The following is a 20315-nucleotide window of genomic DNA, read 5'->3' on the forward strand; positions in this document are numbered from 1 at the left end:
AACTACGCTCTTTAACATAACTTTAGATGTCATAATTAAGAGGTGTGCAAACTAAATGGGATAATCACCAACACTTCAGTCCAGATAGTAGTATATCCTGATGACCTAGCGGTGCTGGCGAGAGACACAAGAAGTTTAGAGGATATAACTAGACAAATTGAAAAGGAAGCGGTGAAAAGAGCATTAACAATATATGAAGACAAAACTAAATACATGAAAATAGAGAGAAAACAAAGATACAGAAAGAAATATAAAAATCGGAAATTATAATTGTGAAATAGTCAGTAGTTTTCAATACCAAGGAGTCACAATTAACAACAAAAATTAAAGAAACAAAAATTACCAACAGAATATAAGCAGGTCATAGAGCGTATTATACATACAAAAGTATTTTGAAAACCAAAAAAATTAGCAGAGATACGATAATCCGAGTATACAGAACAGCAATTTGAACAGTGGGGAAATATGGGGCAGAAACCATGAGCCTGACAAAGAGGGAAGAAGAAAATTTAAAATATTTGAGAGAAAAATGGTCAGAAGAATTGATGGACCAAATAAAGCATTGCAAGGAGATTATGAAAGGTTCCTGAATTTAGAAATAAGTACTACGATGCTAGGACATAGTGAAAACTATAACAACCCAGCGACTACGGTGGTATGGACATTTAAGAACAATGGGAGAAGAAAAAGATGTAAGGAAAGTTACAATGTGGGACCCAAATATAACAAGGCCCAAAGGAAGGCCAAAAAGTAGATGGGAAGATCAGGTATTGGAGGGCATAAAAACTGAAGACAAGTCAAGATGGAATTCGTTGGACTGCAAAAGTCTCAAACGAAGAAGTGTTAAGAAGAATTGGACATGGCAGGAAGCTTATGAACACAATTAAAATAAGAAAAACATCGTATCTGGGCCACATACCTCGTAACGATAAATACTCTCTGCTACACGTCATCATGCAGGGAGGGAAAAAAAGCTTGGGAAGAAAGAAGAAATCTTGGCAGAGGAATATCAGAGATTGGACTAACATCGGTGTTGAACAGATATTTCACGTTGCAAAAGACAGAGAAGCATTTAAAAAATTGATCACCAACCTTCGTTAGAAGACGGCATAAGAAGAAGAAGAAAATCCTATCAAGTGTTATTTTATTTGGATTTTATATTACTTTTAGTAATATCTATATGGATATTTATATTGTTTTTTTATTTCAGATATCTTAACCTAATTCTATTTCCTCCCTAAGTTACCTTAAACAATCTTGTTTCCAGATTCCTTAATAGATGTACCGAAACCTATCTTCATAACTGCCAAACCAAAATACCCGACCTTTCCCTTTAAACCTGCTAGTTCTACAGTCAATATTTTGAAATCGACCAACTCCACAATTAGTAATTCAAGTCCATTGCCGAAGGTAAATCGTAGAATGTATTTAGATGCTGAACACCAGGCTTGTATGAAAGAAGCCATAGCTAGTAAGCTAGCGCTTGCGAATTTGAAAAAAGAGATAAGTTCAGCCCCTCAACCCCCCATTTTCATCATTGAAGATTCGTATACAGAGACAACAGTGGAGAATTTCATACCTGCAGATAGGAAAAACTTCGTCACATTGGACGTGGATGAATTAAATCCAAAATTCGAGCAGAAACCCGTCGATAAATCAGATGTAATACTAACTGTGCAGAACGGAGAACAGCGTTGGACTGCTAACAAGATCAAGCAAGTTTTAGAGAATCGAGCAAACTCCAATGTAGAGGTTATGTTCAAAACTGCTGATGGGACTTTTGTTACTGTAACGGACGAAGTGTTGCGGAGTTTACAAAAAGAGGGTAAGTAGATCTAAAACTTATATTGTTGTTCTATAATAGAACTATCACAAAAGGTATTCTGTAAATACAGGTAAACTAAACGTCAAACAATTAGGCATGCACGTCATAGATTTAATGACATTATAACCCACCGGTACAAATTTGACAGCAAACAAATTCAACAATTTTTTCCTCATATATTAGTTTTTTCGTTGCCGTCAAGTTTGGCAGGAAAGCGCTGTTGCCCAATAAAAAACATATTATATGTGTTTACCACAGCAACTATCGCCTACGCCTACACTGTTTCTCTTTGTCTATAAGTGTGTGAAACAAAGATAACTATTTAAAATATAAGTGACCCCCTCCGTGGCTTAGTGGTAAGAGCGCCTACCTATGGATCGAAAAATCCGAAAAGGTCGTGAGTTCGAATCTCACCAGGGTCAGAAATTTTTCGTTTATTATAAATTAATAAATGAAAATAGTTTCTGTCCTTGTGGGATCGGTACTCACCGGAGGGACCGCAGACGTTCGGATACAATTAGCGTCTCTATGCAAAGACAATGACGTCGACTTTGCAAAGTAACAAGACACTTACTCAACACACGCACTACACATTACTCCCCTGAGTTAGTGATAAGTTATAGTCTAAAAAATAATTATTAAATTGACTGGCCAGTTGGTTGTGAAAACCAGTGCCAGTAAAATACAACACACACACAAAATATAAGTGTCAAAGTCATGTTGTCCTATAGAAGGTTATGTACAATTTTTGTTTGTTTATTTTTTTCTTCTTCTTTTATTACTGCTCATTTAGCCAGCAACATTTCTTAAAATTAACGCCTAACTAAAGGCGCATTCTCACGGTTCGATTTTAGTTGATCAACTTTAGTGGATCAACTGAAATCGAATGATAATAGCTGTGACAACATATGTTTCAATTTTAATCGGTCAACTTTTGTCGATTCAACAAGAGATTGATCGAGTCAAACTTTATTACAGACAACCTGATGGTTTAGCCATGGTAGTTGCCTATCTCCTCTTTTAGCTGATATTTTTATGGATCATTTAGAATCCATACATATAACGAAAAATCCTGAAATTCTACATTGGTATCGTTATGTTGATGATTGTTTATTGATCATCTCAGGTAACCCAAATACAGCTGACTTATTACTTTCTAAAATTAATCAAATCCATCCCAATATTAAATTCACCATGGAATTAGAGTCACCACAATCAGTTAACTTTCTTGACCTCACTATTACCAGATTAAATGACCACTTCGATTTCAGTATCTTTAGGAAGCCGACACAGACTGACATGTCATACCTCTATCTTCTAACCACCCTATGTCACACAAACTTGCCGCCTTTCACAGTTACATACACCGCCTTGAAACTATTCCCCTGTCACAATCTAATTACAATAAAGAATTAAGCATACTTCGTCAAACAGCTTCTAATAACGGTTACGATCCACACATCATAGACAAACTCATTCATAAAAGACAGCTTAAAGTCTTACGACATGCTGCTGCGTTCCCTAGGGATTCGACAACCAAACCTACTTATGCTTCCATACCCTTTCACCAAGACAGGCTATCTGGGGATATTTCGAACATTATCAAAAGATCAGTAGACAACATCCAAATTTCCTTTAAAGTATCCAACAACTTAGAACAATCTCTATCTAATTCCAAAGATAGCATCAATTACATGAATCGTAGTGGTGTTTACAGACTACAATGTTCTGACTGTGATGCTACTTACATAGGAAGAACTTATAGATCACTTGCTTCTCGCTCTCTTGAACACACCAAAAGAGAGAACACCTCTACCTTTTCACTACATCTTAAACAAAAAAACCATACGTTGAATATCCCAGATGATGTTGCTCTACTTCACAACATCCCACAGAAAAACTTCTTAAAATTAGACTTGTACGAGGACCTAGAAATAATCAAAGAAAAACAAAAAAGTCCGAATTGTGTCAACCGCCATGTTTCTTTCAATCGGGACTTCCAACCACTCCATCGACAACTTTTTTCTTAATACATTTACAATATTTCTTTCCACCTCACTTCAACTGCTTCATTCTCAGCCACACTTTTAATATTTCATCTGTTACTAGTCACAATAATCCTTTTGTCATCTTCAGCCGTCTCACCAATTTTATATATTCATAACATACATATAAATTACTGACATCATCATCTGCAAACATCCATTTTAAACAAATTTTCATCTGCATACAACCCACCACTATATTTATACATATAACTATTATCACCATACCTACTCCATCTGTCATCACCAACATATAATACTCATCTCTAGCAAAACCAAATCAACAGTTTAATTTTTTCTTTCTGGGTCTCGTACTTGTTCCTTTCACTAATTTCTTCACAGACATCTCATACCCCCCCCCCCCCCCAGCCCCTACTGTCATCATCATATTACGGTTTTGGTTTTTGGACCCTTAGGGATCCGGGCAGCCTGCAATGCCTTTAAGAAATAGTCGCCTCAGTTTGAGTTTGTGCTTTCTTAATGATACATCCCCTAGAATATTTAAGACATTTTTACACCTCAGACACCCCCATTGTGATTTCTTACACACTTACACAAATTCCAACAGCTACAGTATTTCTCATGATCATTTTTCAGTGCGTAACAAATAATAGGAAAAAGGGTAAGTCCGTGATAATACACATTTATGACATTTATTCTAACATGACATTTTGGTTAAATCTGACAGTTGTCACATTTTATTTTCAATTTGGAATAAAAACAAATCAAATGTGTTTCTTGCATTTATAAAATGGTATTTTCTTTGATTTGTATAGTCTTATAAATTATACAGATTATATTTGTAATATTATTATCTAATTAAAAAAAAATATTTTTTATTATGGCGCCATCTATCGACAACTAGAATAACTAGAATAAATGTTATAAAAATGTCACCGACGAAATGTAATCACCGACGTGCCTTTTTTTCTGTCACATACAATTTAATGCGTTAGAAAGAAATCGAAAAACTGTGACGCACTGAAAGATGATCATGAGAAATACTTTACTAATAAGTTAAATAAATTCGATAACTTTAAATCACCACAAAATTGCTTTTTTAAATCTTCGATCTCTTGATAATAAGATTTTATTACGGTATTTAGTTGTCGAATACTAAACTCCTGTGTAATGTGGTTTGCTTAATAGACCAATCAAGTTAGTAAAAAATAAGCCGTTTTTCGACATCATTGAAAAGACGAGGTTTGACAGTTGAAATGTGTAGTATGAGATATTACAAAAGGGCTACCATCTTGGGATTCATCAATTTTTTAGTGGAACAATTTTTAAATAAACAATCAAAACGTCAAACTTAGTTTTGTGCTTATAACTTAAAAACTTGTTTATTTATAGATTTGACGTTCACAGGTAACTTTTTTAGAATAAAAAGATACATCGAACGAGATACGCTAAATGAAAATCGGTTAATAAACAAAAAAGTTATTGCAAAACAGACGACAAAATCATTGTTTTTTAATATTGTTAATAACAATTTTATTGTTTATTAGAATATGTTTAAATATACCTAAACTTGAGGGCATTAAGGTGTTTGAATGGTGTGCAAAAAATGGTCCAGATCTGTTTAACAGTTTTCGCAAAATTGAATTTGTTTATAAATTTTTTTGAAAAACGAGCTAATTTCTGAGGCTGGTCCAGTTAATATAGCTGAATGTATCTCAATAATCCGGAGCTCATTTCCTTCGTTAAGATGTATACTAACAGCCTATGAAAAAAAAAGTAAAAAAAAATTACATATACGTACACAAAATTATTTGTTAATAAATAGCAGTTTTTAAGCTTATAAACAATTACAATAATTTCGTAGAAATTAGATCAAATTAAATGGCAATAAAAAATACGGAAAGCTGGTTAAAATACACAACTTGTAAAAAAAAATTTTAGGTCGTACGACCCTTGGGGTCTGAGATAGCCCCTTTTTTTGAAAAAATCACTGTTACGTTAATTAACAACACTAAGATCTGAAATTAACCAATATTTTATAAGAAAAGTCAAAGTTTTTAACAAAGTTTTTAGCAAGAAAAAATGTTAAAAATTGTTTAAACAGTAGTGTTATAAACAAAAAGTATTTTGCGTTCCGACTAAAGTAAAAAATAGCGGGCGTAGTCGACTGACTGAATAGTGCACCCGGTTGACGACCGGCAGCAACTCCTAAAATTACGTTATACCGACCAGAAAAATCAACTTTAAAGTGAATAACAAATTTTCGTCATTCCTTATGTTTTCGAGGTTTCCGAATCCGAATATGGAGTTTATTTTTTTCTAGAATTAGTGGAACATGTTCAAAACTCAAATTTTATGCCAAAATGCGATAAATCAATTTTGATGATTTTTCAATTTTAACTCACTGTATGTAAATATTTCCTTTTGAAAATTTTACTGTGCTATCTTTGAAACATTTAGATAACAATGAGATTTGTCCAAAATGATTAAACACATTAAAAGAGAAGTTGTTAATTTTTAAACATTTTGTCGTCAGATTTCGTTAGTTTCATGCTTACTTAAAAAAGTTGAGTGACAAACTTTTAAGTTTATAATTTTAACTAACACAGAAATAAAATATAATTCATGAAGAAGTTTTCCAAAAAAATTTAATTTAAAATATGCAATAGGAAAAATGTTATGTGACTTTATAGACGAGCGGCACACTGGCACACCCCAAAAAAAGCTTATTTCTCGAGATACTGATACTAATTTTGGTATACTTTATATTTTTGATGGTGGTGAAAACGAAAATTAGGGTTGTTTTGAAAAATGCCCCTTTTGTTTGAAAAAATCACTGTTACGTTAATTAACAACACTAAGAGCTGAAATTAACCAATATTTTATAAGAAAAGTCAAAGTTTTTAACAAAGTTTTTAGCAAGAAAATGTTAAAAATTGTTAAAACGGTAGTGTTATAAACAAAAAGTATTTTGCGTTGCGACTAAAGTAAAAAAAAAAATAATGGGCGTAGCCGAATGAGAATAAATTCGCGGACTACCATTCGCTAGCGCTAGACGGGTGCAGCCCATTTTTAACATTGACAGTATACCGGATTTGAAGCTTAATATTATATTTATATATTTTGGTAGAAACTTGCATTTTATGAATATTATTATCTTGCACATTTATTTAGTAAAATTATATTTTAAATAAATAAATTTAAAAAATGACAATAAAAAGCCACTTAAAAAAGGTTTATACATCCCATTAGCTGCTTTGTTTTGGATAATTTTGCAATGAAAATAAGATAAACATTATTATTTTAATGTGGTACCATAGAAAAAAAAATAGTAAACTTGGTACAGTAGAACCCGATTGGTAGGTATAGGCCATTTTTTATTCTCTATTTTGAATCCGTGTGTAGTCCAGGCTGTATCGTCGATCCCGTTAGGTAAATTATTCCGATTCTTATTTTTTGCACAAACTTACTCAAAAAAAAGTTCCTTATAACAAATCCAAAGGGTACCAAGAGCTACCGCGGCCGGAAAATTGTTTAAACAATTTTTTCATTAGTTTTCTGTTAACTTATAAAAGTTGGGTGACAAACTGTTTAGTTTATAATTTTAATCAACGCAGCATTAAAACATAGGTCCTGAAGAAGTTTTCTTCAAAATTTCAAGTCAAAATATGCAACAGAAAAAAGTTACGCGACCTTATAGACGAGTGGTACTCCCCAAAAAAAAACGCTCATTTCTCGAGATATCAACCACACTGTGGTGAATGGCTAATTTTGGTCTTACTTTATGTTTTTGATGGTGCTGAAAACGAAAATGAGTTTTATTTTGAATTTTAGATGGGGAAACATTGTCAAAATCGAAATTTTACCCTAAAAATAAAAAAATGATATCACGTTTTTCTTAAAATTAAAAGATACACCACCTTTTTAACATACAATTAATTGAACAGCTAAATTTCAAATTTTGTCACTCAACTTTTGCGATTAAACTTTGCAGTTCAAGAATCTTCACCTTTTATTTCAAACAATTTATAACTTTCTTTATAGCAAGACAGAAATATTGAAGCAGGTCCCATTGTCTTCAGAATGGTGAGAAATATATACTATAAAAATTTCAGAAAAAAATATTACAATGGAACTGAGTTGTAGCAAGTTAAACGCATAAAACGTGATTTTTATTTTTAGGGTAAAGTTGCGATTTTGATAATGTTCCCCCACGTAAAATTCAAAACAACCCTAATTTTCGTTTTCAGCACCATCAAAAATATAAAGTACCTATTACCAAAATTAGTATCAGTATCTCGAGAAATAAGCTTTTTTTGGGGTGTGCCAGTGTGCCAGGCACATAACATTTTTCTTATTGCATATTTTAAATTAAATTTTTTTGGAAAACTTCTTCATATTTTATTTCTGTGTTAGTTAAAATTATAAACTAAAAAGTTTTCACTCAACTTTTTTAAGTAAGCATGAAACTAACGAAATCTGACGACAAAATGTTTAAAAATTAACAACTTCTCTTCTAATGTGTTTAATCATTTTGGACAAATCTCATTGATATCTAAATGCTTCAAAGATAACACAGTAAAATTTTCAAAAGGAAATATTTACAGCGACCAAAAATACAGTGAGTTAAAATTGAAAAATCATCAAAATTGATTTATCGCATTTTGGCATAAAATTTGATTTTTGAACATGTTCCACTAATTCTAGAAAAAAATAAACTCCATATTCGGATTCGGAGACCTCGAAAACATAAGGAATGACGAAAATTTGTTATTCACTTTAAAGTTGATTTTTGTGGTCGGTATAACGTAATTTTAGGAGTTGCTGCCGGTCGCCAACCGCGCCCACTATTCAGTCAGTCGACTACGCCCGCTATTTTTTACTTTAGTCGGAACGCAAAATACTTTTTGTTTATAACACTACTGTTTAAACAATTTTTAACACTTTTTCTTGCTAAAAACTTTGTTAAATACTTTGACTTTTCTTATAAAATATTGGTTAATTTCAGATCTTAGTGTTGTTAATTAACGTAACAGTGATTTTTTCAAAAAAAGGGGCTATCTCAGACCCCAAGGGTCGTACGACCTAAAATTTTTTTTTACAAGTTGTGTATTTTAACCAGCTTTCCGTATTTTTTATTGCCATTTAATTTGATCTAATTTCTACGAAATTATTGTAATTGTTTATAAGCTTAAAAACTGCTATTTATTAACAAATAATTTTGTGTACGTATATGTAATTTTTTTTTACTTTTTTTTTTCATAAGCTGTTAGTATACATATTAACGAAGGAAATGAGCCCCGGATTATTGAGATACATTCAGCCATATTAATTGGACCAGCCTCAGAAATTAGCTCGTTTTTCAAAAAATTTTATAAACAAATTCAATTTTGCGAAAACTATTTAACAGATCTGGACCATTTTCTGCACACCATTCAAACACCATAATGCCCTCAATTGTAGTTATATTAAAACATATTCTAATAAACAATAAAATTGTTATTAACAATATTCAAAAACAGTGATTTTGTCTTCCGTTTTGCAATAACTTTTTTGTTTATTAACCGATTTTCATTTAGCGTATCTCATTCGATGTATCTTTTTTTTCTGAAAAAATTATCTGTGGACGTCAAATTTCTAAATAAACAAGTTTTTAAGTTATGAGCAAAAAACTAAGTTTGACGTTTTGATTGTTTATTTAAAAAATGTTCCACTAAAAAATTGATGAATCCCAAGATGGTAGTCTTTTTGTAATATCTCATACTACACATTTCAACTGTCAAACCTCGTCTTTTCCGTGATGTCTAGAAAAAACCTAACTTGATTGGCCTATAACTAGTTCCACTTACAGTTTACGTGAATACATTTTACTATAACAACTAGTTTAATGAATTTTAAATGATAATTTTCACATTGGGTGTGTTGTTACATCATTTCTTATACCTTACTCTTAAATATGACAGGTTATTTTTAACTACCTGTGGAACTGTCGTTTGTCTTGTCATCGTTCCGAGGTTCCCAACCATTTCATTTTCACTTGCCGTCTCACTTCCAACATGTGAACAAGTCATATCTAGATCTCAGATGTTACCTAGGGCAAATTAGATTATATTTTAAACATCCAGGCTTAAGGTAGCATTTTATACCTATGTTTCCTTGACGGACTACTTTTACTGGGCTTTGACCCACATATTTTTGTATAATACTATCTTGGTGGTTAGCATGTACATTGCACGTGAGTATAACCTAATATTTTTTAACCCTAGTCAAAATTTCAACGTATTTGCCTTTTTTATCAGGTTATATTCATTTTAGGTAAGCACTGATGATGACTGGTAAACCAGTCGAAAACTAGTTATGTGAATTTGATGTGGCCCTTTTGAGGGTTTTTTAAATATACCTTTTATACAGGATTTACTGTTCAAACTTTATTGTTTAACTTGACATTTTTCACACGTGTTGAATCACGTTTGAAGCGTAATAACATTTGTTGGTCGACTTGAATCACTATTATCTCGTCAGTCTGCGTAAAAGTTATCCTTCAAATTAACAAAATGAGTTTAAAGTGGTTAGAGTGTATGTTCAGATTTTTATATCCTTCTCTATTTTCCAAAACAAGTTCTGTTAGCAGAGTTTCTGAAACACCACATTCATTTCTTCTTTTAATCCAATTTCGTATCCAGAAACTACGTTTTTTTGTTCTTTATTCCGTCTTAACATAATTTTCGTGAGTTGCTGAATCAGTAAACTACTAATAATATTTATACTTTTACGTATAACTACACTTGGCGCCATTTTATTAAAACTAATTGCTTCAATTTTATTTGAAATGTGTGAACAAAAACTTGACCGATTGTAGTTGATCCACTAAAGTTGATCAACTAAAATCGAACCGTGAGAATGCGCCTTAAACCAACAACTAAATACAACAAAATTATTACGAACCTAATTGAAAAATCAAGGATAAGGAAGGGAAAGTGAAGTTGGTTAAAAAATATACACTGTAGTTGAAATATAAATTAAATAAATAAAATATAATTTGAAAACAATAATTTGACATTATATTTTAACCTCCAATATTACGACAGACGTCAGTTACGATTTACAGTCTTACCAAATATAATAATGACGTCATATAAACTCGCCACTAATTCTAGCCAATTAAATGCTCGCTGTAATAGGAATGACATGTCAAAAAAATCTGATTATTTCCTATAAATTTTTTCAAATATAGAATATGGCAATAAGGAGAAAATTACGTGCATTTCTTATTGTTTGACTTTTCCTATATACACTTGAGAGCAAAATAATCGACTCGCTTGCTGAATTGTACACGTTAGAAGTCTCGAATTTCCTAAACCTTTTGTCCGATTTGAGTGATTTTTTTAGTGTTATAGCCTTATTATTTAAGAAAACCGATGTAATATTATTGTTGCTATACAGGTAAAGGTCATTTTGAAGGGTGTAACAATCATACTGTGTTTTTTTCTTAAAGTTCGGAACATCCTGTGAAATATTCTAGCATGTGAAACATATTTAAATTAAAATTCAATTGTAGCCTTAGTCTTTTTTGACAGTTTCTTTTTTGATTCATTTGCTTATGTTGGATAATAAAAAAGTTAGGTACGTTAACAGCTAGCGAAGTTTTTCATCAATAAATCCTCATTTTCTGCTTAGTTGAATAAACAAGCCTAAAATAGGCTATGAGAAATTAACAATTTAATGGATGTCAAATGGTTAACAGTCAAAAAGTGTCTGGTTTGTTGTGAAAATTAGTAGATTTATTATTTAAAGTTTCAGCTAAGTCCGTAGTTTTTTTTTGTTATTTAGTGGAAATAGAACGCGCTACAAGAAATTTGACCCGCAATGAATGTAGTGATCTTACATAGTGAAGGACTTAGCTACCATGCTATCGGCTCCTTATATCGGTAACAATTTTTTGCTAATGCACGATAATGCAAGACCACGTTCACGAGCTGTAACCGAATATTTACAACAGATAAATCTTCGGACTTTGCATTGGCCATCGCATAGTCCAGATCTTAACCTGATCGAAAATTTGTGGGACATAATTGGCAGAAGACTACGACAACGTTTGCCACCTCCTAAAACCATACAAGAGGTAGAAACAGTAGCTCTCGAGATTTGGAATGATATTGATCAAGACCAAATAGCATACCTCATTTGTAATATAAAAGTACATATCTCTTTTATTATCGAACATAAGCGAATGAATCAAAAACAAAATATTAAGAAGGCCTAAGGCTACAATTAAGTTTTAATTAAAATATTTTATATATGCTAGAATATTACACAGGGTGTTCCGAACTATAAGAAAAAACACCATATGATTGATACACCCGGTATAAAATGACTTTTGCCTGTCTAGCAACAATAATATTACATCGATTTTCTTAAATAATAAGGCTATAACATACTAAAAAATAACTCAAATCGGACAACAGATTTAGGAAATTCGAAACTTCAAACGTGTACAATTCAGCAAGTGAGTCGATTATTTTGCACTCAAGTGTAGTTGATTGACTTTATTAATCTGCCTATTGTGTTATGTTATGTGTTGCTTGCTTTTTTATCCGATGGTATTTAGTCCATTGTCAATATTTAGTGTGCAAAACCCACGTTATCTTTAGATTCGTCGATAGAACCACATTAGGGAACTTGCACATTTTTTTATTACATAATAATGTTCAGTTTTGTATAAAAATGAGATTTCCAAAATTTCACGCTTCAAAAACTCATAATAACTTAGAAGTACAAATTTAAAGTCTTCTGTATTTTAAAATAGTTCAAACGACCCGTGACGTCACATAGTTTAACTATATGGTTCCGTGTATGGTTATATTTAGGAATATGCTTCTGCTTCTTCTTTAGCTTATTGGCCTCCACCTACTTGGGTATTTGGCCAGCTCGTCGTCGAGGAATAAAGGAAAAATATTTATATTCTAATGACATTTATCGTATGTCATTGTAATAATATATACCAGTTTGTTGAGATTGGAGTTTGATATAGTTATTGAAGGAAAGGAAAGAAGGTTAACTATGGAAAATAAAACCATTTTGTAAAAGTACAAATTTTCTATGAATAGTTCAAACGATCAAAAATACTTGTAACGTCACATAACTGCATTTTCTAGTGACGTTACTTTGCTGGTTCAGAATGTAAACATATAGCCCGATGACGTCACGACGCGTTTTGGGCTGGCTGGTATAATTTCAATTTTTAATCGTCTTTAGGGGCCAAACGAAAAACAAACAAAACTTTTTTATCTTTGAGACATGTTTTAAATTAGGTTCTGTTGTGATTTATAACATTTTTTTCGAATTTAAAATTTTATGCAAGTTCCCTTTTGTTTAGTATGTATTGTGGTTTTTAACGTCCATGTCACACAACCATACAATAAGATAGACCACACATAACATTTCAGGACCTTCTTGCGAATATTCATCGACGAGTCTCTGTTACATAGAACTGGTTTCCAGGTCATAAAAGCCTTACGTGATATTTCGATCCTGGTTATTGTCTCTTCATCAGAGTCAGAATTTACATTTAATCAGGTGCCAAGATATTTAAAATGATTTACGTGTTCTATCTTCTCTCCATTAATAGAAAACAGACCTTGATCTATATCAATCTTTCCAAATGTCATCCACTTTGTCTTTGAAATATTGATTTTAAATTCCTCTCCGATAACTTGTTTCACTGACTAGATTCACTAATGTCTGGAGATCTTGCAAATTTTCTGCAAGAATGGTTGTTTCGTCAGCGTATCTGATAATGTGGATTATTTCTCCGCCTAGTCTTGCCTATTATCCAAAGCCTCCCCAAAGATTGTTTCAGAGAAAACACAACATTGTCGTACTTCATGTTTGATGGGTAGTTTTTCAGTACGACTATCTCCAACTTTGAGATAGAGGCTACTTGATTATAATATGAGTATTTTAGCAGTCTTATTAGTATGGTATAGATAGACCCAAACCCAGACATCCAAAGTGAAAGGTATCCTCCAACACCAAATTGTTCTATATGGTCCGCATAATGTCCAGAAAAAAGTCACACCAATTTGAGCGTTGGGTTTGGGGGGGGGGGGGAGAAATCGTAGTTTTTTACGTTTTTCGTCAATATTTCTAAAACTATGCGGTTTAGCATGAACAACCTTCTACAGGGTGATTGATTAGCAGGGTAAAGCTCAATAGCTCCGCTATAGTAATAGATAGCAATAAAAGTTAATAACAAAAATTTTAGCCACCTTTGAGCTTCACATTACAAAATTAGTTAGAATGTTACAGGGTGTTCGATAACACAGTGGTAGACCAAACTTATGTTTTTTTAAATGGAACACCCTATATTTTATTTTAAATTCGAAATCCTGTTAACTTCTCCATCACAAAAATATAAAGGTTTGTTATGATATACAATGTATTTACAAAGTTATAACCAATTTTATATGAAAATCGTAACAAGTTCAACTCCCTGTATAAATAAAAATAAGCAAAACAACAATGGTTTATTAATGCCATATTTTTTAACGTATTGTCAAAATTTTCAAGGATGGTCGATATTGCTAATTTTCTGTATATCAAATACAGGGTGAGTCAAAACGCAAATACATTATTTTCTCAGTAATTTTAAATGGAATACCCTGTATTTTATATCACTATTGAAAAGTACCATTACCGTACTTTAATTTTTAGATAACATTCCCTATGTCAAAATTTATTAGTTTTCGAGATATTTTCATTTTTCATTGGACCAGTAGCGTGGCCACCCAAATCACCAGAATTTAATAAACTGGACTGATTTTTTTGGGGTTCCGTTAATAATGAAGTTTATAAAATACCTCCAACAACAAGGGATGAGATGAAAAATAGAATACAAGGTGTATTTCGATGTGTTAATTTACAAATGCTCCGTAGAGTAAGTAGCTCATTCAATGATCGTTTTTAGGCGTAAATAAATGTGTTAGGAGATAATTTTGAACACCTTATGTAATTAAATATTAAAAATATTTTATTAAAAGTAGCTTCTAATTTTTTCAAACATGTTTTTTTGCAAAATGTATTACTGATAAATTATGTTTCGTTCTTTATTTGTTACATTGTTACATTTAAATACAAAAGTAGTGTTTAATTGTCTTCACAAAATATTGTATTTTGTGTTTTTGTGTTTTTTTGTAAAATTTATTACTAATTTTCTTTGTTTATTTGTTGCATTTACATAAAAAGATAGTTTTTAATTGTTTCAAAAATGTTGCATGTAGTGGTTGTGTTTTTGTTTGTAAAATGTATTACTAATAAATTTTTTATTTCTTTATTTGCTACAGTGTTACATTGATTACCGGATTGATAATCGGTAATCTTCAATTTTCAATTCAGTCATGGCTTACTTAAAATTTAGATAAATTTAAACACCTAAAATAATTTGCTCTGAAAAATGAAAATATCTCGAAAACTAATAATTTTTTACATAGGGAATGTGATATAAAAATTAAAGTACGTTAATGTTACTTTTCAATAATGATATAAAATACAGGGTGTTCCATTTAACATTACTGAGAAAATAATGTACTTGCGTTTTGACTCACCCCGTATTTGATATAAAGAAGATTAGCAATATCAATAATTCTTAAAAATTTTGACAATAAATAAAAAATATGGCATTAATAAACCATTGCTGTTGTGCTCATTTTTATTTATACAGGAATTTGAACTTGTTACGATTTTCATACAAAATTGGTTATAACTTTGTAAATATCCTGTATAACATTACAAACCTTTATATTTTTTTGATGGAGCAGTTAACAGGATTTCGAATATAAAATAAAATATAGGGTGTTCCATTTAAAAAAACATAAGTTAGGTCTGCTACTGTGTTATCGAACACCCTGTAACATTCTAACTAATTTTGTAATGTGAAGCTCAAAGGTGGCTAAAATTTTTGTTATTAACTTTTATTGCTATCTATTACTATAGCGGAGCTCTTGAACTTTACCCTACTAATCAATCACCCTGTATACAAAAATGTTCTACATTAAATTTAAAACAAAAAAGGTCCTATACATAATTGTTATAAAATCAACGGTTCCAGAGTTAAGGAGGGTGAAAAGTGGAGGTTTTCTATGCATGCATAATCCTTCTAAAATGAACGGTTCCAAAGTTACGGACGTACTATTTATAGTATAATTTGTCCAAAAAAAGGCCTAACCCAGACATCCAAAGTAAAAGTTTTCCCCCAACACCAAATTTTTCTATATGGTCCACATATTGTTCAGTTAAAAGTTACACCATTTTGAGCGTCCGGTTTGGGGGGGGGGAGATGGGGGAGAAGTCGGTAAATTAGTAGTTTTTTTACGTTTTTCGTCAATATTTCTAAAACTATGCTTTAGCGTAAACAATGTTCTATACAAAAATGTTCTACATAAAATTTAAAACAAAAAAGGTCCTATATACAGGGTGTTTCATTGGGAAAGTAACATACGTTAACTCTAGAAAGAGGACACTTAGGCGGTCTCAAAAATACAATACTTAATGGGTCTTACTCCATTAATAACAGAGATACTGGGTGTTTTATCTATTTTACCATTTTCTTATTTGGTTCATAACTTTTTAACCACACCGTATATTTATTTTATATTTGGCACGCAAATATCCTTTAAGGTGTACAATAAATTAATTTATTTACAAATGTAAAAAATCCAGGCCCGGATTAAAAAATATTAGAAAAATGTTCCGACCCAAAAACAACACCCTGTACATTAAATTTTTTTAAAATGGATTTTTTAGTTGAAAAGAGGATGAAAAACTAAATTTAGTGGTACACTTTAAATTTTTGGCAATATGATTTTTCTGGTCAAATTTTGAATTTGAATTCTGAAATTATGTGAATTGCGAGAGCTCTAAGTAGAAAAAAAATTAAATACAACTTACAACTTGTTAACCGCACTGTATATTTATTTTATATTTAACACGCGAATATTCTTTTAGGTGTCCAATCAATTATTTTATTTACAGTTATAAAAAATCCAGGTCTGGATTAAAAAATATTGTAAAAACGTTCCGACCCCAAAAAACACCCTGTATATTAAATTTTTTTAAAATGGATTTTTTAGTTGAAAAGAGGATGAAAAACTAAATTTAGTGGTATACGTTGAATTTTCAGCAAAATGATTTTTCTGGTCAAATTTTGAATTTGAATTCTGAAATTATGTATGTGAATTGCGAAAGCTCTAAGTAGAAAAAAAATTAAATACAACTTACAACTTGTTAACAGCACTGTATATTTATTTTATGTTTAACACGCGAATATTCTTTTAGGTGTCCAATCAATTATTTTATTTACAATTATAAAAAATCCAGGTCCGGATTAAAAAATATTGTAAAAATGTTCCTTCCCAAAAAAACACCCTGTATATTAAATTTTTTTAAAATGGATTTTGCATTTGAAAAGAGGATGAAAAACTAAATTTAGTGGTATACTTTGAATTATCGGCAAAATGATTTTTCTGATAAAATTTTGAATTTGAATTCTGAAATTATGTCAATTGCGAGAGCTCTAAGTAGAAAAAATTAAAATGCGACTTAATTTTAATTAATACCATTATTTAATATAAATTGGTAAAATGCTAAAACATTTCAGTGTTTTTTTTATTATCTGTGACAAATAGTTTATGGCGAATATTCATCTTTAAATAGTGAATAAATAATAAAGAGTCAATAAAGAATACATAACTTTATACAACAAAGTATCTAAAAATTATAACAAAACAGAGAAAATGTGTAGCATAACTATTCAAAACTAAAGTACTTATTCAAAATTACCGCCATCAAAAATTATTGTTGTGTGTCAAAATGTTAATATTTTACCAATTTAGATTAAATAATGGTATTAATTAAAATTAAATCATATTTTAATTTTTTTTTACTTTGAGCTTCGCAATTCACATAATTTCAGAATTCAAATTCAAAATTTTACCAGAAAAATCATTTTGCCGAAAATTCAAAGTATACCATTAAATTTAGTTTTTCAGCCTCTTTTCAAATGCAAAATCCATTTTAAAAAATTTAATATACAGGGTGTTTTTTTTTTGGGTCGGAACATTTATACAATATTTTTTAATCCGGCCCTGGATTTTTTTATTTGTAAATAAATTAATTGATTGGACACCACAAAGAATATTCGCGTGTTAAATATAAAATGAATATACAGTGCGGTTGACAAGTTGTAAGCTGTATTTCAATTTTTTTCTACTTAGAGCTTTCGAAATTCACATAATTTCAGAATTTAAATTCAAAATTTGACCAGCATAATCATTTTGCCAAAAATTCAAAGTATACCACTAAATTTAGTTTTTCATCCTCTTTTCAACTGAAAAATCGATTTTAAAAAAATTTAATGTACTGGGTGTTGTTTTTGGGTTGGAATATTTTTCCAATTTTTTTTAATCCGGACCTAGATTTTTTACAATTGTAATTAATTTAATTCATTGTACACCTTAAACGATATTTGCGTGCCAAATATAAAATAAATATACAGTGTGGTTAAAAAGTTATGAACCAATTTAAAAAATGGCAAAATAGATAAAACACTCAGTATCTTTGTTATTAATGGAGTAAGACCCATTAAGTATGGTATTTTTGAGACCGCCTAAGTGTCCTCTTTCTGCAGTTAACGTATGTTACTTTCCCAATAAACACCCTGTATAATTGTTATAAATCAACGGTTCCAGAGTTACGGAGGGTGAAAAGTGGAGGTTTTCGATACGTTTTATATTATTTGGGCAATTTATAATATTATTTCTGATGATAGAAAGTTTCTTTAACAGGATTGTTTTTTGTAAATAAAATTTGCTATTTTAGTAGCTGTTAGTGATAAGCCCTTGCAGAAACGTCAACCTCACCACCCAAAATCATCATCAATTCAAAAAATATAAAAAGTATCGAAAACCTCCACTTTTCACCCTCCGTAATTCTGGTACCGTTGATTTTATAACAATTATGTATGGAACCTTTTTTGTTTTAAATTTCATATAGAACATTTTTGTATAGCACATTGTTTACGCTAAAGCATAGTTTTAGAAATATTGACGAAAAATGTAAAAAATTACTAATTTACCGACTTCTCCCTCATCTCCCCTCCAAACCGGACGCTTAAAATTATGTAACTTTTTACTGAACAATATGTGGACCATATAGAACAATTTGGTGTTGGAGGAAAACTTTTACTTTGGATGTCTGGGTTAGGTCTTTTTTTGGACGAAATATGCTATACTACCTCCGTAATTTTGGAACCGTTCGTTTTAGAAGGATTATCCATGGGACCTTTTTTATTTCAAATTTAATTTAGAACATTTTTGTATAGAAGATTTTTCATGCTAAACCGCATATTTTAAGAAATATTCACGAAAAACGTAAAAAACTACGAATTTACCGATTTCTCTTCCCCCCACTCTCCCCCCCCCTCTCCCCCCCCGCCCCAAACCCGACGCTCAAAATGGTGTGACTTTTTTCTGAACATTATGTGGACCATATAGAACAATTTGGTGTTGGAGGATAACTTTCTCTTTGGATGTCTGGGTTATGCCATCTTTTGGATCAATTGTATCATACTATATGTATATCGTAGTGGTCATGTGCTACTTGGTTGTATTAATAAAAAATAGAACATTTTTTATCGCCGATTAGTTTAGATTAAATCATTTTAAACTATATTTCTTCTTCTCCTTTTTGCGTAGACATGTTTGTCTGTATTTTCAATGAGTCTCCAGCAAGTTATCATTCCATCGACTTTGTGGTCTTCCCACTGATCGTCTTCCTATTGGGTAACCGTCTCTCGCCGTCTTCACTCATCTACTTGTTGCCATTTGGCCTAGGTGATCATTTCATTCTAGTCTTTTGTTTCTTACCCAGTCCTTGATGTTCTCCACCTTACCATCGATTTTTCATCTCTGCTGTTTTTAGCATTAATTTTGTCCTCTCTTATACCAGGGCGCATCTGTAAAAATATTAGTACATTTGGATGTTGAGAGGTGACTCATATTTTTTTACAGAAATTGCTTGAAAATAGCTCATATAATAATATTTGAATTATCCTCCCACTCAAAAAGGTCCGGAACATTGTTTAAATAATCAAAATGTCAAAAAATGAAGGAAAAATTCGATTTTTTCTTTGTTTTTTGATTATAACTTTAAAAGTATTCATTTTCGAGAAAAGTTGCACAAACATAAAAGTTGCGTAATTAAATTTACTACAATATAGGATTAGTTAATAATTTTAAAAGTTGTCACCCTTGTTGCAAAATAGCAATAATTGCGAAAAAACCATAAAAAACAAGTACATATTCGCATTTTACGTTTTTCAACGATTTATGCTACACTTAGGACCTTTATATTTCACCCAGAATAACTTTATGAGATAGTAAAACAATACTGTAAAATTCATTTTTTCAAAATGTTGCAGGACTGAAAAT

At 31.1% G+C, this 20315-nt stretch overlaps 1 protein-coding gene across 2 annotated transcripts in view; it reads left to right on the top strand.

Annotated features, from left to right (window-relative positions):
- LOC126879039 (uncharacterized) overlaps nucleotides 1-20315 on the top strand; it is a 72243-nt gene that overhangs the window by 26796 nt on the left and 25132 nt on the right. For both annotated transcript variants that reach the window (XM_050641930.1, XM_050641929.1), the window contains exon 4: nucleotides 1268-1825. In XM_050641930.1, coding sequence (XP_050497887.1) covers nucleotides 1268-1825 — 558 coding nt within the window. The remainder of the gene's footprint in view (nucleotides 1-1267; nucleotides 1826-20315) is intronic.

The sequence above is a fragment of the Diabrotica virgifera genome, chromosome 1 (assembly GCF_917563875.1).
Source record: "Diabrotica virgifera virgifera chromosome 1, PGI_DIABVI_V3a".
NCBI lineage: Eukaryota > Metazoa > Arthropoda > Insecta > Coleoptera > Chrysomelidae > Diabrotica > Diabrotica virgifera.